This window comes from Lepidochelys kempii, chromosome 11, assembly GCF_965140285.1.
Source record: "Lepidochelys kempii isolate rLepKem1 chromosome 11, rLepKem1.hap1, whole genome shotgun sequence".
NCBI classification, from domain to species: domain Eukaryota; kingdom Metazoa; phylum Chordata; order Testudines; family Cheloniidae; genus Lepidochelys; species Lepidochelys kempii.
Genome location: NC_136390.1, coordinates 18,071,811 through 18,091,487, shown reverse-complemented (window position 1 = coordinate 18,091,487; position 19,677 = coordinate 18,071,811). Strand labels below are relative to the sequence as shown.

Genomic DNA, 19,677 nt, shown 5'->3' with positions numbered 1-19,677 from the left:
GTTGGGATGTGGGGTGCTTGTGCAAGTTAAATCCTGTTAGCTAATAGTCTTGCTCAATATTATAGGACAGCATTAATTCACTGTACTGGTACATAGTCCTGTGGAAAGAAAAGGGAGAAATAAGCAGAAAGTTTGATAGTTCAGCCATGCTAATGCTAAATTTAAAAAAAAAATGATAATTTTTTTAGGGAAGACTAGTTTAATAAAAATAAACATTTTTTATAAAAACATCTCTAACTATTCATTTATAATTTGATGTCTGCAAGATGATTTACAAATGCACAGCCATATGTATGGCTTTTGTTTACTTGCTTTGCTAGTCTGTTTCTCTCCATATATATTCAATGTAAGCAAGTAGGCCTGTCTGGGGAAGTGTGACTGAATTAAAATGGCTGCCTCCCTCAAGACAAGCCATAGTTGCATAGGAAGACAGGATTTGAGCTGCTTTCTGATAGTACTGACATAAATTTCAATTGATTAATTAGGCAATAGCTCTTCTGCAATTTTGGAGGGAAAGTGGATGATAAGCAAGGATGTCATCTGCATGTGTAGGGAGTTGAAAGGAGATTTTCTCCCTACATCTTCTGGCTTCAAAAACTGATAAGTACAATGAAAGTAATCTATAAATACAAAGTGTAAGAACAATGTAAAAGGAGGGGAATGGCAAGTCTGACATAATAAGACCCATGGTCAGCAGCAATCTCTAATAACCATGGAAATGCTAGCTTGGAAGGCTGACCTTTACTAAAAAAAATTCGGACTTTTCTTCCAATCAGTACCCACAGAGAACCCATGGGTGGGAGGGGGTGACGACGACACCTTTACATACTATTTAAGGGAGGGATACTGTTCAGTGAGAATACTACTAGCTCAGTTTTTTGAAATATACTAAAAAGGAAATTAAATATGTAATAATCCCAAATCTTCCACAAAAAATTATATGAACAATAACAATTTATAAAGAATACTCATCTTGTTAAAAGACACTGGGTGTTCATAACTGGCTGTAATTATGTTGCTTCTGAATACTTAAAAGTATTTTTTATGCGAATTGTGGTTGATATATTACATTGTAATTTTCCTGGAGTGATTTCCTCAAAGATTCATAGAAATGTAGGGCTGGAAGGAGTCCCACAAAGTTAAATCCAGCCTCCTGCGATGAGGCAGGACCAAGTAAAATTAGACCATCCCTGACAGATGTTTGCCGAACCTGTTATTAAAAACCTTCAATGATGGTGATTCTACATCCTCCCTTGGAAGCCTATTCCAGAGATTAGCTACCCCTTAGAGTTGGAAAGTTTTTCCTAATACCTAACCTAAATCTTCCTTGCTACAGATTAAGCCCATTACTTCTTGTCCTATATTCCATGGACCGTGGAGAACATTGTCCTCTTTATAAGAGCCCTTAACATATTTGAAGACTATTATCATCAGGTCCTGCCTCAGTCCTCTTTTCTCAATAATAAACATGCAGAGTTTTTTTAACCTTTCCTCAAAGGTCAGGTTTTCTAAACCTATCATCATTTTTGTTGCTCTCCTCTGGACTCTAATTTGTTCACACCTTTCTTAAAGTGTGGTGCCCAAAAAATACAGTATTTCAGCTGAGGCCTCACTGGTGCTAAGTGGAGTGGGAGGATTACCTCCTACGATTAAACATATGACCTTCCAGTTAATACACTGCAGAATGATATTAGCGTTTTTTGCAGCTGCATCACACTGCTGACTCGTATTCAACTCATGATCCACTAAAACTCAGATATTTTCCAAAACAGACCACAAAAAATTCTGCCTCTTCCCGCCCGCCCGCCCCGCAGCAGTCTGGAAACTACAAAATGTATAACAGATTATTTAAAATGCATTGCATATTTTTTCTTTCTTGGATTAGAGATGAGGTTGTGAGTGGCATGAGACAAATAGCAAAACTGCATTGGCAGTGGAAGACAACAGCCTGATACCCATATCGGAGTTCGGAAGGCACCTGGAAAGCCTCAAAGCAGTTCTTTATAGCTGTAGTATTCTGTGATTAAAGCCAATTCTGTTTAATTTAGATGAGGAAGAAGTGCTACGGGTTTCACTCACATTCTACACAGTCCTCCTGTTCACACAGCGGTCTCTCTTCAGTCATTTATACTGCCCTCAACTCCAGACAGAAAGTCACTTGAGGGTCACCCCGGCTATGTTTCCCTCATGTTTCCACACCAAATTTTAGGCTCCCTTAGCATCCTTTCATACAGTTGACCGCAACACAAGCTAAGAACATGTGTGTCCGTCTTGCCAACTGTTGCACTCCACAACTGATATACAGGGATTGCCTTCAGAGAATTAGAAAAACTGAACTATTACTGCACTGGGAAATAAAAGGGTCTGAAGTACAGTCTAGAATGTTAAAGGGGAATATGAATGTGAGCCTGTAACAGAACCCAGGTCTTGTGGCCTTCGGCAAGTTACTTAACATATCCAGACCCCTGTTTCTCTGTTTGTAAATGCCACCTGGCTCACACCGTTGTAGCTATGATGGGGTGTAACTGGGGTCTGGGGTGGGGGCACGCTGAGGTTGCTCAGTTAGGGCAAACTGCAAAGAATGGGGCAGACAATCCGCAAAGCTGGTGGTTATTCTGATACTTAGATCCATCAAGCTCGCAACAAAGCAGCTTCTATAATACCTTACTGGTTACCCAGAAGCCAAAAACACAGTTCCCTTAAAGCAACCCAGCCTTGGGTTCCCTCCCAAACAGTCAAATCAAATATGATGAAGATTATTGAAAATCTTGTTAATCACATAAAAAGTTCTATGAGTGCCAAAGGATCAGACACATTACCCACCAAGTTAATGAATACTTCAGATCTTACCCAACGACACTTTACAGCCAATTCTTATTAACTAAAATATATTAAAAAAGAAAAAAGAGTATTGGTTAAAAGATCATTATACATACAGACATGAACAGAGTCCTCAGGTCAGTGTAATAGTAGAGATGGTAAGCTTTAGAATTGCAAAGAGTCCTTTTCAGAATCAGTTCATCATCTTATAGTCCAATGTCCAAATATTCAATATCAGGGTGGTCCAGATGGGACTGGAGATTTCAGTCTTACGACTCAAACTTCCCCCAAATAAAGTTTAAGAAGATCTGAGATGAAAGGATCAGGTCCCAAGAGTTTTTAATAGAGATTTTTGTAGCCACTTGACAGCACCAGTGCTTGGGGGAAAAATAGGCTTTTGAAGTAACCTTCTATTTCCTAAGCATTACTGGTAATTAGCTACATAGATTAACATAAGGTAATTGTCTGTCTCCCACCATTTGCAGGTGATATGCTATATACTTCAAAGAGAAATCAAGGCAGTGATATCACTATATTTACAGTTCATTTAAATGTTAACATCTTCTCTTGATCTCTGAATTAACAGAATACAGTGATAGACAGGAACTGGTTACATTGTTACCCTCTAACAATATATATGTAAACACACAAAAAACACAGTCATTATCTACTACTATGTCTGTAAAGATTGAATTAGCCTTCAAGTTGCTTAAGACTTTTTGGCCCTGTGTCACCTGGGGGTATGGGAATTATACGAGCTCCACAACCCCATGTACCAGCATTCTACTTTAATTTGTAGTTCTGTTCTGAAGGCACTCTGAAATGGCAGTGTGCTGTCCAATATTTATTGTCTCAATTACTTCAGTTCAAATCAGTTTAGTTTACAAGTAAACTGAAGTTGCTTCTAACTGCCAATCCTGCAAACTCAGCTTGGAAGTCAAAATGGATCTCTCTTTCTTGTGTATCATCCTCAGCAATGAAGGTTCTTCAGGCAAAATTATGTCCCCACTGATACCAGTGCAACCCGATTCCTTTCAATAGGTATAAACTGATTGGAATTTGGCAAAGAATTATGTTAATAATACACAAGCAGCAACAGAATCCAGCTGTGCTATTGGCACTGTAGAACCAAACAGGAGTACCAAGCAGTAAAAGGTTACAATATACAAAGCTTTACAGATCTAAGTGCTTTATAAGCATGAATATAAGCTCCTATATAGCAATTGAGATACTACAGCCCCATTTAATAGATAAGAAAACAGACACAGAAGTTAAGTGATTTGCTCAAGGTCATAAACCAAGTTAATGGCACAACCAGTCCTAAAATCTAGGTCTTCCAGCTTCCTGTGTGATGCTCTAAACCCAGTGGTTCTCAACCCATGGGCCACCTGTGGCCCAAGCAGCACACGGCTGCAGCCCATGTGACATCATCAGGGCCACACAGATAGTATATATATTGTATGGATGCGGCTCACGTAACACAGAGCTGTAAATGTGGCCCACAATGATAAATAGCTCGAGAACCACTGCTTTAACCATTACAGTTGCTGATCAGAAGCAGGACACACATATGCACTAGGCTGGATTTACATAATTTTGGTTAAGTGATCTGTTCTGATACAAAATATAAAGAAAATAGCATAAATAGATTACTTCAGTTCAACTCTACTCATAATGATAAAGCCACTAAATAGGTAAAGCAACCACAAACTCAGCCAACTGCACAGATAAAAGCTCAACCCAGGAACCTTGTTGGTCAGAATGGATTTCATCACCCAAATACACTTCCCTCCCCACTCCCTGAAGTCAAACCTGTCTGTAGGGGGTGTACTTTATATATGTGTGTACACAGGGCAGTCTGCATGCCAGGGAACAAATATATGTTAACAAGCAAACAACATGTTTTAATACAACCAAATGTACTGCATACACCTAGGACCCCCAAGAATGTAGGTCATACTTACAGGATGCTGGAGATGCTATCTTGGTAAGTAGCAACTCTGAAAAAGACTTGGGGGTTTAGGTGGATAAAGAGCTTCACATGAGCTCCCAATGCAATGCTGTGACCAAAAGCCCTAATGCAATCCTTGGATACATAAACTAGGGAATATCAAGTAAAAGTAGGGAGGTTATAGTACCTCTATATTTGGCAGTGGTGTGACCATCCTATTGGAACACTATGTCCAGTTCTGGTGTTTACAATGCAAGAAGGATGTTGCAAAATTGGAGAGGGTTCAGAGAAGAGCCAAAAGAATGATTAAAGGACTGGAAAACAAAAACACTTTACAGTGAATGTCTCCAAGCTCAATCTGTTTATAATACAGAGAAGGTTAAAGGGTGACTTTTTCCACCATGTGTAAGTACTCATGTGGGGAACAGAAATTTGATAATGGAGTGCTCTTCTATCTAGCAGACAACTATATACCTAGAGCCAATTGCTGGAAGATGAAGCTAGACAAATTCAGACTAGAAATAAGGCACACATTTAACAACAGTATAATTAACAATTGGAACAACTTACCAAGAATTGTCATGGACTCTACATCACTGGAAATTTTCAAATTAAGATAGGATGTTTTTCTAAAAGCTATGTTCTAGTCCTATGGCCTGTGTTATACAGGAGATCAGACTAGATGATCACAATGGTCCCTTCTGGCCTTATAATTATTAATCCACATTGCCGGAGTAGGGCAGACAGATTAAAGAACTGAAAAAATACGTATGCATAAAAATCCAAGTAATTGAGCAACAACCTTGTTTATTAGATCTGACTACACTTGACAGGCTGTTCTGTTGACTTGCACAACTAATCAGGTCAGGAAGTATAGATGATTATTAGATCCAACTATTCTTGAGAGACTGTATTATGCTTCCGGTACTGATAATCAGATCAGGAACTGTAATCGCAAAAGCCTAAGCCAGAACAGACTCAAAACTAATGGATTTCTGTTCTGCTGAAATGTGTTTTGGGGAAAAACCTTCATTATGCAAAAGGAGAAGGAAAAAAAAAAAAAAATGAATGAAATCTTTCTTCAGTCATGAACCAAACAGAAAAATCACCAAAGTATGTACCATTACAGCCAACAAGAATTACTTTTATAAGTGAGGATTTCAGGAGGATTAGATTTGGATGAACAAATTTGGAGGGATCACAACCACAAATGTATTGCTGACTAATATCCACATGGTTCTCAATACGTCAGCTAATGAACAGAGACTTTGCCCTTCCCACGCCCCAAAGATCCTGTTATAGACAACTAAAGTGGATAGTTGGCAAGTGGGCAACAGGGTGTTTATCAATCTGTGTAAGTATCTTTTCTTCTGCAGTGCTGCCCTCTTAAATGAGCTTAACATAGCACACCTATTCTCATGGGAAGCATGATCAGAAACGCTATTAAATCATTTAGTACGTTTGGACATCATAGCTTCCTAGGCCAGTTTGGATTAATTCTCATTTCCTCAAAACTTCTCTCTCCAAGGATCATCAGTGGACATTTCAGATGAAAAGGGGAGTCAATCAATCATCCATTCCAAAGGCAAAAACTCAAAAAATAAACAACAAAATGTTTTTTAAGTACATCAGAAGCAGGAAGCCTGCTAAACAACCAGTGGGGCCCCTGGACGACCGAGATACAAAAGGAGCACTTAAAGACGATAAAGTCATCGCAGAGAAACTAAATGAATTCTTTGCTTCAGTCTTCATGGCTGAGGATGTTAGGGAAATTCCCAAACCTGAGCCACCTTTGTAGGTGACAAATCTGAGGAATTGTCACAGATTGAAGTGTCACTAGAAGTGGTTTTGGAATTAATTGAGAAACTTAACAGTAACAAGTCACCAGGACCAGATGGCATTCACCCAAGAGTTCTGAAAGAACTCAAATGTGAAACTGCGGAACTTATAACTATGGATTGTAACCTGTCCTTTAAATCAGCAACTGAACCCAGTGACTAGAAGATAGCTAATGTAACACCAATATTTAAGAAGGGCTATAGAGGTGATCCTGGCAATTACAGACTGGTAAGTCTAATGTCTGTAATTGCCAGGCAAATTAGTTGAAACAATAGTAAAGAATAAAATTGTCAGACACATAGAAGAACATAAACTTTTGCGCAAAAGTCAACATGGTTTCTGTAAAGGGAGATCATGTCTTATTAATCTATTAGAGTTCTTTGAGGGGGTCAACAAACGTGGACAAGGGGGATCCAGTGGACATAGTGTACCTAGTTTTCCAGAAAGCCTTTGACAAGGCCCCTCACCAAAGGCTCTTATGTAAATTAAGTTGTCATGGGATAAGAGGGAAGATCCTTTCATGGATTGAGAACTGGTTAAAAGACAGGGAACAAAAGGTAGGAATAAATGGTAAATTTTCAGAATGGAGAGGGGTAACTAGTGGTGTTCCTCAAGGGTCAGTCCTAGGGACAATCCTATTCAACTTATTCATAAATGATCTGGAGAAAGGGGTAAACAGTGAGGTGACAAAGTTTGCAGATGATACTAAACTGCTCAAGATAGTTAAGACCAAAGCAGACTGTGAAGAACTTCAAAAAGATCTCACAAAACTAAGTGATTGGGCAACAATATGGCAAATGAAATTAAATGTGGATAAATGTAAAGTAATGCACATTGGAAAAAATAACCCCAACTATACATACAATACAATGGGGGCTAATTTAGCTACAATCAATCAGGAGAAAGATCTTGGAGTAATCGTGGATAGTTCTCTGAAGACGTCCACGCAGTGTAAAGCGACAGTCAAAAAAGCAAACGGGATGTCAGGAATCATTAAAAAAGGGATAGAGAATAAGACGGAGAATATCTTATTGACCTTATATAAATCATGGTATGCCCACATCTTGAATACTGTGTACAGATGTGGTCCCCTCATCTCAAAAAAGATATACTGGCATTAGAAAAGGTTCAGAAAAGGGCAACTAAAATGAATAGGGGTTTGGAACGGGTCTCATATGAGGAGAGATTAAAGAGGCTAGGACTTCTCAGCTTGGAAAAGAGGAGACTAAGGGGGGATATGATAGAGGTATATAAAATCATGAGTTGCGTGGAAAAAGTGAATAAGGAAAATTTATTTACTTGTTCCCATAATATAAGAACTAGGGGCCACCAAATGAAATTAATGGGTAGCAGGTTTAAAACAAATAAAAGGAAGTTCTTCTTCACTCAGTGCACAGTCAACCTGTGGAACTCCTTGCCTGAGGAGGTTGTGAAGGCTAGGACTATAACAGGGTTTAAAAGAGAACTGGATACTTTGTTTCACTCTCAACAGCAGTAGAAGCAAAGGAATTAAGGTGATTAGGGTGTGTGTATTCCTTTATGTAGCTGAAACCAATGACATCACCTTAACATGAACGGGCCTCTGGTAGTTATACTGTTCCTCAGTTTGCTGCTAGAGCAGGGGTGGGCAAACTTTTTGGCCTGAGGGTCACATCCAGCTATGGAAATTGTATGGCGGGCCATGAATGCTCATGAAATTGGGGGTTGGGGTGTGGGGATAGGTGTGTGAGGGCTCCAGCTTGGGTGAGGATGCTGGGGTGGGGCTGGGGATGAGGGGTTGAAGGTGCAGGGTGCTCCGGGCTGGGACCAAGGGGTTCGGAAGGTGGGAGGGGGATCAGGACTGGGGCAGAGGGTTGGGGCATGGATGGGGGTCAGGCTCTGAGTGCCACTTACCTCCAGGAGCAGCGGCATGTCCCCCCTCCGGCTCCTACGCAGAGGTGTGGCCAGGCGGCTCTGTTCCCTGCCCTGTCCGCAGGCACTGCCCCTGCAGCTCCCATTGGCCATGGTTCCCGGCCAATAGGAGTTGCAGGCGTTGCACTTGGGGCAGAGCCCCTTGGCTGCCTCTGTGCATAGGAGCCAGAGGTGGGATATGCCGCTGCTTCTGGGAGCCACTCAAAGCCATGGCATGCGCAGAGCGGGGCAAGCCCCTGACCCCCCTCCCTGGCTGGAGCGCCGGAGCGGTGCAAGCACTGGACCCTGCTCCCCAGCAGGAGTTTGAGCGCCGGATTAAAACGTCTAAAGGGCTGGATGCTGCCCCCGGGCCATAGTTTGCCCACCCCTGTGCTAGAGGCACTAGGCCCCATACATGTTAATGTGTGATGGCTGCCACTGTGACAACACACCAGGGATTGGCCTGGGACCTCCAGAGACAAAAGCACGAGCTGTTACAGCGCCATCTAAAGAGACAAGACTCTGGATCTGAAGGCTGTGACAATACATATCCTTTGTGGATCAGGCACAAAGGAAGACTTTTCACACCCACACCCACAGGTTATGTACTTCCTCTACTCATAGGAAGCTCATCCTGAGTCTCTGAGGCCAACAGCAGTTTGAATCTCAGACAAGCTTCCACTTGCATGATGGCTGAGAGCCTGGCCAACATAGCGGGAATTGAAAGGGAACATCTAAACCTAAAAGCATGAGCTACTACATCGTAAGCTAAAGAGCCAAAGGTCTGGAGCTAGTAGCTGTAGCGGACTCATATCTTCTGCAGATCGCCACACTCTGGGACCTGTCACATTCTCAGCAGCGGGTTACAAATGCACAGAGGCAACTGCTTCCTTTTGTGAAGCAGAACTAGCTGTCAATGACAAGCTAAACATTGACGCTCCCTTATCCAGATACGATAGCTGTACAACCATCAAGGTCAGTTAAGCAAAAAGCTGATTTTTTGCAAAGGAGTATCAGAAGCGATATTTCCAAAGCTTTAAAGTGAGAGCCTGAACAGGTTCCACATAACCTTATGATCAGAACATTGCACAGGCTGCTCTCAAATACAAGAAAAACCTTTCTGCAGCAGGCAGGAGAATAAATCACTGAAAGAGTTGCTTATGACACAGTCCAGGTTTACAAAAGCCCCTGCATCACTTCAAATCCCTGCAACAGCTCTTTAATAGTTACTGTATCTCCCTCAATTCAGTCTGATAACACTAGACCGACTAATTTTGTTACCAGTAAATAAAACAAAACAAGTATCTTATTCACTGGGCTATATATAAAAGAAGTCCTTTATCCAAGCAAGGGAAATGTTATACAACACTCAAAATTCCATTGTGCCTCACTATGCTTCATCGACATGCATAAGCACGTATGTTACTGAAAGTTGTAGCGTTTTTACACTCAAAGTGAAGTGGACAGATATTGTGCAGACTTTTCAGACCCATTCCCTTCCCGTTAGCTAGGCAGATGCCCCTTTTATTACAAAGCTCCACAAATGCTCAGTAGATAAATCCCTTGAAGTTATTGCTTCTTTTCAGACAAAGGACTTATTAGAAATTCACGAGGCAACTTATTGTGAGTCTTGAGATATATGTATTTTTCCTCTGATCAAAATGAATTTGACAAAGATGTAAAAAAAAAAAATTGCAACTTACCTTCCAGAAGTTATCTACTTTGCCATAAACAAGTGACTGGTTCTGCCTTTTGATGTCATTAATGTGTTTAATGTCACTGGAATTCAGATGCTGCTCCACTACAAACCCAAGGAAGCTGTTGTCTGGCGTGTGAGCTGTAAGAAAAAAAGGAGAGACATGTTTATTACATGAAGCAATAAAGCATTGGGGTTTAAATATCTGGTCATCGTCAGAAGAGTGACTTCCATGGACATGTCTCCTCACTTAACAAATCTGCTCCCTGCATGTATATTCAGAGATATATTTGCTTACTTTATTGACAATATTAATTCTTACTACTTTAAGTCCAACAGAACCAATACAGCAATAGGGGGAAGACTTTCTTTTCTTACTCATTCATCACCAGTAATAAAAATTCTGAAGCTGGAACTTAACAGTACTGTTTATGATGTTTAGCTTTATGCTACAGATGGTGAAAGACGATAGTGTCTGAGCCAGAAGTACCCCAATTTCAGACTTTCAGACCCCTATTACAACTTGCAGATGTGGCAATTAGAAAAACACTATCTTTACACTTGTCAAGTGAGCTGTAAGATATTGACGAACAATTTCCATTGAAGTCTATGCTGGCTTAATTATTACTGCATACAGTCATTTGTTAGAGTTTAACTGTACTTAAGTGTTGCTCAAATTTTCATACTGGTTTACTTTCCAAAGTGAAAGAGGAGCCAACGCCAAACATGGTACAAATCACTTTACTATGGTGTCTCCATTTTAATTATTTTCATGTAAAATCACAAAAGGATATAGAGAGGAGAGATGTAAGAGGTTAATATGAATTTTACTTTTTGGTTCACATAATCCTTATAAATATTGGGTGAAAGTCTGGCCCCATTAAAGTCAGTTGGGTTTTTTCATTAATTTCAATGGAGTTAGGATTTCACCCATTGTTTTTATAAATTAAAATGATTTATTGGAGCATTATAGTCTAAAACGGACACATTTCATAAACATTTTCTGTTACCTTGCCTTCTGTACAAGTCTTTTCTTACCAGCAACATCCCATAACTCTAGCCACCATTGTTTTGGTGTATATAGAGATGTTATAGGTCCCCCATGAGTGTAAGAATTTCCCCACCCCTCATTAATAAAGAGTTCAACTAGAGAGGGACTAACATTTTAAGAAGAGGAGATTACTCACCCTGTGCAGTAACTGTGGTTCTTCTAGACATGTCCCCTTATGGGTGCTCCACTTCAGGTGCATGTGCGCCCCACATACCGTTGATCAGAAATTTTCATTAGTAGCATCCATTCAGCCCATGGAGGTGCCCTAGTCATCCTTTTGTCCCACACCGAGACTATAGAAAGCTGCACGGGTGAACCACCCTCAATTCCCTCTCCATTGCCAAGTCTCTTAAGAAGCTCCAAAGCAGAGGGGAAGGAGGACAGGTAGTGGCACACTCACAGGGTCACGCATCTCAAAAAAACACAGTTACTGCACAGGATGAATATGGGTGCTTCACTTCAGGTGGCTTCCAAGCAGAACCCCTGAAAGAAGGAGGGATCTTCGGAATCTAGTCCATAATTAAGAAACGAACTGAGTTGCTAATTGCCACACGTGATCTAGAGGCATCGATTAGGGTAGTGTCTGGAGAAGCTATGTACAGAGGATCATGCAGATCTTAGATACAGGGACATTTTTAAGGAGGGCCACAGATGTAGACTGAGACATCTTAGCATGAGCTGACATCCCAGGAGGAGGTGGAATGCTGGCAACAACATAATAAACAATAATATATCCGGAGATCCATTTTGACAGTCTCTGGGTAGAAATAGCAGATCCTTTAGATCTATCTCCAAACAAAATGAATAGTCTTGGAGATTTCCTGAATGATTTAGTCCTATCCAGGTAGAAAGCAGGCACCCTCAAGATATCTAGAGTGTGGACAGCAGTCTTCAAAATGGAATTATGTGGTTTTGGAAAGAAAATTGGTAGATAAGTAGTCTGATTCAGTAGTCTGAATCTCAAACAATACTTTAGGAAGGAATCTGCGATGTGACTGTAAGAAAATCTTGTTCTTGTACAATATTGTGAAAGGAGGGTCTGCCATTAATGTCCCAATTTCATCCACTCTTCAGGCTGATGTAATAGCCACTACAAAGGCTAACTACATAGAGGGGTTTAACATGAGCAGAACACCACTGGCTCAAATGGGCGTTTCATGAGATTTCTAAGAACCAAACTGAGGTCCCAAACCAGAGCAAGGGCTTTCATCTGTGGAAAAATGTTTCCCAATCCCTTTATGAACATTAAAGTTGGAGCATGAGCAAACAGTGATAATCCTTTATTGTGGAATCCCTTAATGAACCCTGAGACAATCCTGTTTTTCCTTTAAATGCAAGAGGTACTCCAGAACTAGCAGAAGAGGGGCGGAGTGAGGAACAACTTTCTGGAGGTTGCACCAATGACTACATCTTTTCCATTTTTGAAGGCATTTCGGATACACCTCTACCCCGATATAACGCGACCCGATATAATGCGGGTTCGCATACAAAGCAGTAAAGCTCCGACACGCTGCTCTGAGCAGTGTGTTAAGGGTGCCGGGCTGGGCCGAGGGGTTGGAAAAGGGGCAGAGGGTCTCGGGGGTGGTCAGGGGCTCCTACCCCCGCCCAGGGTCTGGGAGGCAGGAGCGGTGGGGTTTGCACTTTTGGGGGCCCCGCAGCCCCAGAGTGGCCCAGGGGATTAGAGGGGGCTGGGAGCAGCCCACTCCACTTCCCTCGCCCCCAGCCATGTCGCTCAGGGGGAGGGGGCTTGGAGGAAGGGATCCCCCCTGCACTCACTGGCAATGGCGGAAGCGGAACAGCCCGGCCCCAGCCCGCTTCACTCTGCCAGCTCCCAGCCACGGCGCTCCGCTTCCTGCCGCAGGTGAGTGCCTGTCAGGGGGCAGGGGGTGTGGATAGGGGTCGAAGCAGTCAGGGGATAGGGAGCAGGGGGGTTGGGTAGGGCATGGGGTCCTGGGGGGTGATTAGGGATGGGGGGGGTCTCTGGAGGGGGCAGTCAGGGAACAACGAACGGGGGTGGGGGGGGGGAGGGCGCGGCAGCAAAGCAAATTCAATATAAAGTGGTCTCACCTATAATGTGGTGAGTTTTTTGCCTCCCAAGGGCCACGTTTTATCAGGGTAGAGGTGTATTACTAAATGGTAGAAAAGAGTCTATCTGCTGGCTCTTTCCCAACAAGCCATCAAGAAGCCACATCTTGAGGTGGAGAGTTCTCAGATTAGGCAGCAGCCAGATGGCTTCTGGCGACAGGAGATGAGGAATTATTGGAAGCTTTATTGCTGGACACAGAGATAGGTGAAGCAGGGCAGGAAACCATGTCTGTCTCAACCATGTCAGGTCTATTAGGATAACTCTGGCTTCATGCTGTCTGATCTTGTTCACCACACAGAGAATAAGAGGAATGGGGGAAACACTTAAAAGAGCTTCTATTTCCAAGGGAGGAGGAAGGCATCCCGCAATTAATTGAGGCGGAAGCTCCTCCCCTTGAACAGAACAGGTAGTATTTTTTGTTTGAAGCTGTGGCATAGACGTCCTCTTCTGAGAATCCCTACGTTCAAAATATATCGGTAAAAATAGGAGTCCAATTCCCACTTGTAGTCTTGGTGAAAAGACCTGCTGAGATCATTGGCTGTGATGAAATTCTTATGTGATGCCTTATGCATCAGTTCCATAGCTTTATTGTCTTCGATGCAGAGGTAATGGGATCTCGTCCCCACCTGCATGCAGCACACATCGTCAGTCATGACTCGGATAGACTTGTCTTTGATGAGAGGCAGAAAGCGAAGGCATGCATTTCTAAACCCTCGGAGTTCCAACAGGTTGATGTGGAGGGTGGTTTCTTGGGTGACTATCTGCCTCTGTATGAGCACTGAGGTGTGCCCCCATCCCAACACAGATGCCTCTGTCGTTACATGACCATTGGCACCAGCTGGAAGAAGGAACTCTGACTCAGCAGCCACAGATAAAGTTCTTTGGGTCCCTAAAGTACGGTGGCACAAAACGGACAGCCTGCTTGTCCCTGCCCGTCCCCATGATTTTGAATGCTCTGAGGTAGCTACTCAAGTAGATGGGGGCTTGGTCACACATGGTACTGAGGACTCTGTTGGAGGTGGTACTGGAAGAGCATATTTGATGGTACCAGTCTTCTAGACAGTATGAGTGCCTTCTTCGAGCCATGCTTGCTCTTAGAGCTATGGGGTCTCTCCACTCCACTGGTACTGGAGCAACCCACTGTGCCTTTAGACGGAGGCTTCCAAAGCCATTCACCTGCTTGAAGAGAGAGGTCTTTTCAAAGTGGACTGGTTAAGAGGGGAGTTAGAGCTCCTCTTCTTGCTTCATTTAGAATTAGTCTCAGAAGCCTTCTGCTTTCTAGGAGAATGCTGGGCTGAGGTTGAAGGGGCGCTAGATCCCACCTGATGAAAACAGGGGTTCTCCTGACCTGGCTCTGAAGCGGGGCCGGGCTTCAAGCTTTAACAGTAGAACATCTTTAATATCATTAACAGTTGAAGCTTGATTTCCCAGTTCTTTCTCGTTTCGAATTTGAGGACTAAGCAGATGTTACCCACTTCTTTCTGCAGGATGCGCGCGTCTCTCCTCAACACCAAATGCCCTTAGAGTGTCCATCACCGACTGGGATGGCCTTGCAGCATGTGAGGCAGCATTTAAACCCCGGCGAACTCGGCAAGCCCTGTATAGCCTTGATGCGGAGCAGAAGGACCCCTAGGACGCACGCGTGGGTCAAAACAGACACAGCTAAGGAAAACCTCCCATCAAAGGCACATAGGGTGTATGCGCACCTGAAGTGGAATACCCACAGGGGCACTATGTGAAGAAGAATCTACCTGTACTTTGGAACAATTGCTTGTTTGTAAAAAAACTTGCTTATTGCTGCACAGATCCAGAATGCACCTGTAACTGTTCCAGGACATATGGAATGGCATCAGCCCACTCTGTGTGTATGATCTCAGACTCGGCCTTTTCATTTTCACACATGTAACACAGTCAAGATTTTAAATATCTTTTAAGCTTATATCTAGAACAGCTCTACAGTTTGAATGCACTGTTTAGCCCTCAGACTATGAACCGTTAAAACTGAGTTCCTACACTTCTCTCTTCTAGTATTTTCAGATGTACAAAATAGAGGGGCAAATATATTTGAGGTACTCGCTCAAGCCACATGTAGTACTTTCAGTGGAGGGCCCTCCAATGTAGCATTCACTTCCCACATCAGTCCAATGTACCTAAAGTCTGCTGACTTTCAGGCACAGTGCAAACCTCATCTAGGACACAGAATTTTTTTTTTTTTTTTTAACAGATGCAGATTAGCTGAGGGAGAGGATGGAGTGTGTGTGTGTGTTTGGAGTGTATTTAGGTTATAACTGATGAGTTGCATTTTGTTTTTAATTTTAATTTTTCAAAACAAATTTAAGGCTTGCTTTATTATATATATATATATATATTATAAAGTAATAACCTACACGCTCCCTGTCCCCTACGCACATACACACATACCATAGCTAAACTCACATTCAGAGTACTACAGAAATCAAATCTTATCATGGGGATTCAATAGTTCAGTCTTGAAAATCAGGAAACTGACATACACCGTAGAAAAGACAAGTTTATATACACACACAGTATCTTTTTATGTCACTAGTGGATCTCTCACAATTTCAGTAAAATGGATGGAATGTACAGATTCACAAGTAAAAGGCAAGAATTTCAGAGGACAAATCAAGCAGAAAAATAGTTTTATATAAAATATTTACATAATACTTAAATTGCTTGTTGAGTAAGAAAAACAGTTATAGATATAGTAGTTTGTGGATGACATTGAAGTTGTCAAAGCAGACTTATGTATTTATTGTCAGGATCTGTGATTTCCAGTCTCAACACAGGAATGCAAGAAACAATGATGCACCCAGAGGCACAAGGCTACAAGAAAGACTTCTAAGAAAACAATTTAACGCACGTTATACAGACAATGAAATCCTCTCAGTTATTATATTCTCTGTTTAGGATTATTGTGCCTTGAATAAGCTACATGAAATCCAATTATAATTACCCTTTTCACAAAAAATATTTCAGCTACAGTCAGACAGAGGACTTTTAGACCAGACATTTAGACCAGAGAAATGGACAATGGTATTTAACAATGAATGGTGCATAGAGAATAATGCTGATCAAGGACACCTTTACCATTTTCTTTTTATTTTAGGAAACAGATGTTAAGGAATGGGAAGGATATACGAATTTAAAAGAAAACACTAACATTGCTAGTTTGCATTACTGGACTTAACACAAAACACTAAAAGGGAAACAGAACTTCATGCTTCCGGATAACTCAGGACTGGCAATAAAATGTACAACATTTTTCCAGTGGGTTACTATTCAAATATGGCCCATTTTAGTCTTTATATTTGCTTTATGCGAAAAGTTGTGTTCCAGTCCAGATTGAAATGGCTTTATCTACATTAAGAAATTCTACCAACTTTTGCCTGCCTGATTCCTACTTGCTTGATTTTTATCCAGCAGTAATTTTCTTGCCCTCATAAACAAAGCACTAGAAGTAAAGTTGAGTCACAATCACACTGTAAAATCTTTACTGATAAATATTTTAAGATCACAACCCAATAAAAGATTGTGCTACCTCTGCGTGAGTGAGAGGCCAAGAAAGCTGGCTCTTTCCCATCAAATTTAGCAATTTAGCACTGCAATTGCACATGCTTCAGAATGAGTTTGGTTGACTTATATTTTTACCATCTCTGTTGTGATAAAATGCCAAGTACTGAAGAGTCAGCATAACCACCATATGTAGAATTGTAAAATTGGATGGATAGTATCTACCAACTTTTGCCTGCCTGATTCCTACTTGCTTGATTTTTATCCAGCAGTAATTTTCTTGCCCTCATAAACAAAGCCCTAGAAGTAAAGTTGAGTCACAATCACACTGTAAAATCTTTACTGATAAGTATTTTAAGATCACAACCCAATAAAAGATTGTGCTACCTCTGTGTGAGTGAGAGGCCAAGAAAGCTGGCTCTTTCCCATCAAATTTAGCACTGCAATTGCACATTCTTCAGAATGAGTTTGGTTGACTTATATCTTTATCATCTCTGTTGTGATAAAATGCCAAGTACTGAAGAGTCAGCATAACCACCATATGTAGAATTGTAAAATTGGATGGATAGTATCTGTTAAATGCCAATAGTTTATGCATACATATACTGTTTTGAATATAATTTATGAAGTTGTTCTGTGTAAGAGTAGTAGTAAGTCCTAGTATATATGCAACACTTTAAGAACTATTAAACCTTACAAAATCTCTAAACATGGATAACTATTACCCACATTTAAGAAGGGGGAAAAACAGAGGAAAAAAAGGTTATGCCATAAAGAGAATCAGATACATAGCTGAGATTAGCAATCAGGACTTGTGTATTCAAGCCTGCTGCTCAGACCATTGGATGCACACTCATTAATTGATAAAAACAATATTTGCTGTTTTGCTGCATTAAAAACATTTTTCCCTTTAAATAAAAAAGGGAAATTTAGCATGCATTAAACAGAGGGACTAAGAACAAGCTACTATCATCCCAATGCACCACCATTCTGAGGTGCTATCTTGTGCAGGGCCTCACACAGAAAGTTATGTACCAACTGTATTAAATAATGTCTCACAAATGAGCCCTGGTTTTAAATTTCTATGTTCAGCATGAACCAAGAATATGTGATTAGGTCACCAGAAACAAAAGGCACATTTGCTCAACCATCCACCATCTCTCAAACCCTGCCTAGAACTGTCCTATTCAGTTACATCTCCGAGGTCACAAATCATTACTGTATTTTTTGTTACTTCCCACTAAACAATTGTGAATGCAGCTCCTTTATTTGCTGAACAACTTTCACTGTACTTCTCTAGGACTGTATGCATAGTGCATGACCAACTAAATATGTTTCTTAGATTTTTACAGAGCAGTTAAATTCAACAGCATGGTAGACAGCAAGTAACCATGGCTTGGCAAGTAGCCCCAAATATAGCCAACAATGAAAAAGCAAGTAAGGAGTTCTTTTACAGAATCTGCAACAATGAGGAACTCCCATTAATTCAGGGACAAGCTTCACAGTGCTCTAAATAAATTTGGTTTGGTTTACTTTTGACTGTCAGCACTTGCACAGTAGATAAGCCTTGCTCTCATGGAGTTTGGCAGCCTATTGGCAAAACTCTCAAAATGTTCCTGAGCTATTTCTCAGATACACTGGGCACAAACCAGATATCTCTCAACATTCGGCAAACATGTAATTCTTCCTTTCACTCCTCATTATTTATTGCAGTTACTGTATGGAAAATAAAACCCCACCTTTTTGTCTCTGTTCCTTTAACCCAGGGGTGGGGAACCTATTGCCCGCAGGCTGGATCCGGTCCACTGCAAGTCTCAGCGCCGCGGGCCAGAAGCCCCAAGCCTCGTCCGCCCACCCCCACCATCCCCGTGGGGTTGGAGCCTTGAGCGCTGGGTTGGCAGAAGTCTGATGGGCTCCACGCAGCTCCCGGGATGTTTCCTAGGAGCAGGGGCGATCAGGGAAGCTGTGTGCATTGCCCCCGTGCTCCCACTGGCCAGGAACTGTGTCACATGCACATGCAGCGCGCAGAGCCCCCAGCCCCTCTGCATAGGGGCCAGACATGGCGGCCACTTCTGGGAGCAGCGCGGAGCCCCGGCAGGCAGGGAGCCTGCATCTAGCTCCGCTGCGCCACTGACCAGGAGCTGCCTGAGGTAACCACCACCCAGCCAGAGCCCACACCCCAAACCCTGTGCCCCACGTCAGAATCCCCTCCTGCACCCTAACTCCCTCCTAGACCCCGCACTCCAAATATCCCACACCCCAACCCTCTGCCCCAGATCTGAACCCACTCCTGCACTCCATACCCCTTGGCCCCAGCCTGGAGCCCCTTTCTGCAACCCAAACCCTTCATTCCCAGCCCCACACCAGAGCCTGCACTCCCAGCCAGAGCCCTCACCTCCTCCCACACCCCAGCCCTCTGCCCCAGCCCGGAGCCTCCCCCCACACCCTAACCCCTCACTTCTGGCCCCACCCCGGAGCCTAGGGGAAGCCCTGAGCCTCTGCCCCTCCCTGCCTGTGGGGCTGGGTGTGGCCCAAGACTGATTTTTTCTGTGGGTCAGTGGCCTCTGATAGAAAAACGGTTCCCCACCCCTGCATTAACTCCTTAGTGCTGCACAGGTGTCCTTTGGCAGCAGTTCTACTTAAAGAACAAAATGTCAGCACTCACCTCTGTATACAAGGTGAAAATAGCCCAAACCCTGAAGGTGAAAGTTTGACAAACTTGTCTGCCAAGTCTGAACAGTGAATAGTATGCCTGCTATCACCATGCCCCTACCTAGCAAGCATCACCTGCTTTTGGGGTTGCACTGGGCATT

At 42.4% G+C, this 19,677-nt stretch overlaps 1 protein-coding gene across 6 annotated transcripts in view; it reads right to left on the bottom strand.

The window, feature by feature from the left end:
- MGAT5 (alpha-1,6-mannosylglycoprotein 6-beta-N-acetylglucosaminyltransferase) overlaps positions 1-19,677 on the bottom strand; it is a 235,612-nt gene that overhangs the window by 55,393 nt on the left and 160,542 nt on the right. For all 6 annotated transcript variants that reach the window (XM_073305297.2, XM_073305301.2, XM_073305300.2 and 3 more), the window contains one exon: positions 10,204-10,337. In XM_073305297.2, the coding sequence (XP_073161398.1) occupies positions 10,204-10,337 (134 nt within the window). The remainder of the gene's footprint in view (positions 1-10,203; positions 10,338-19,677) is intronic.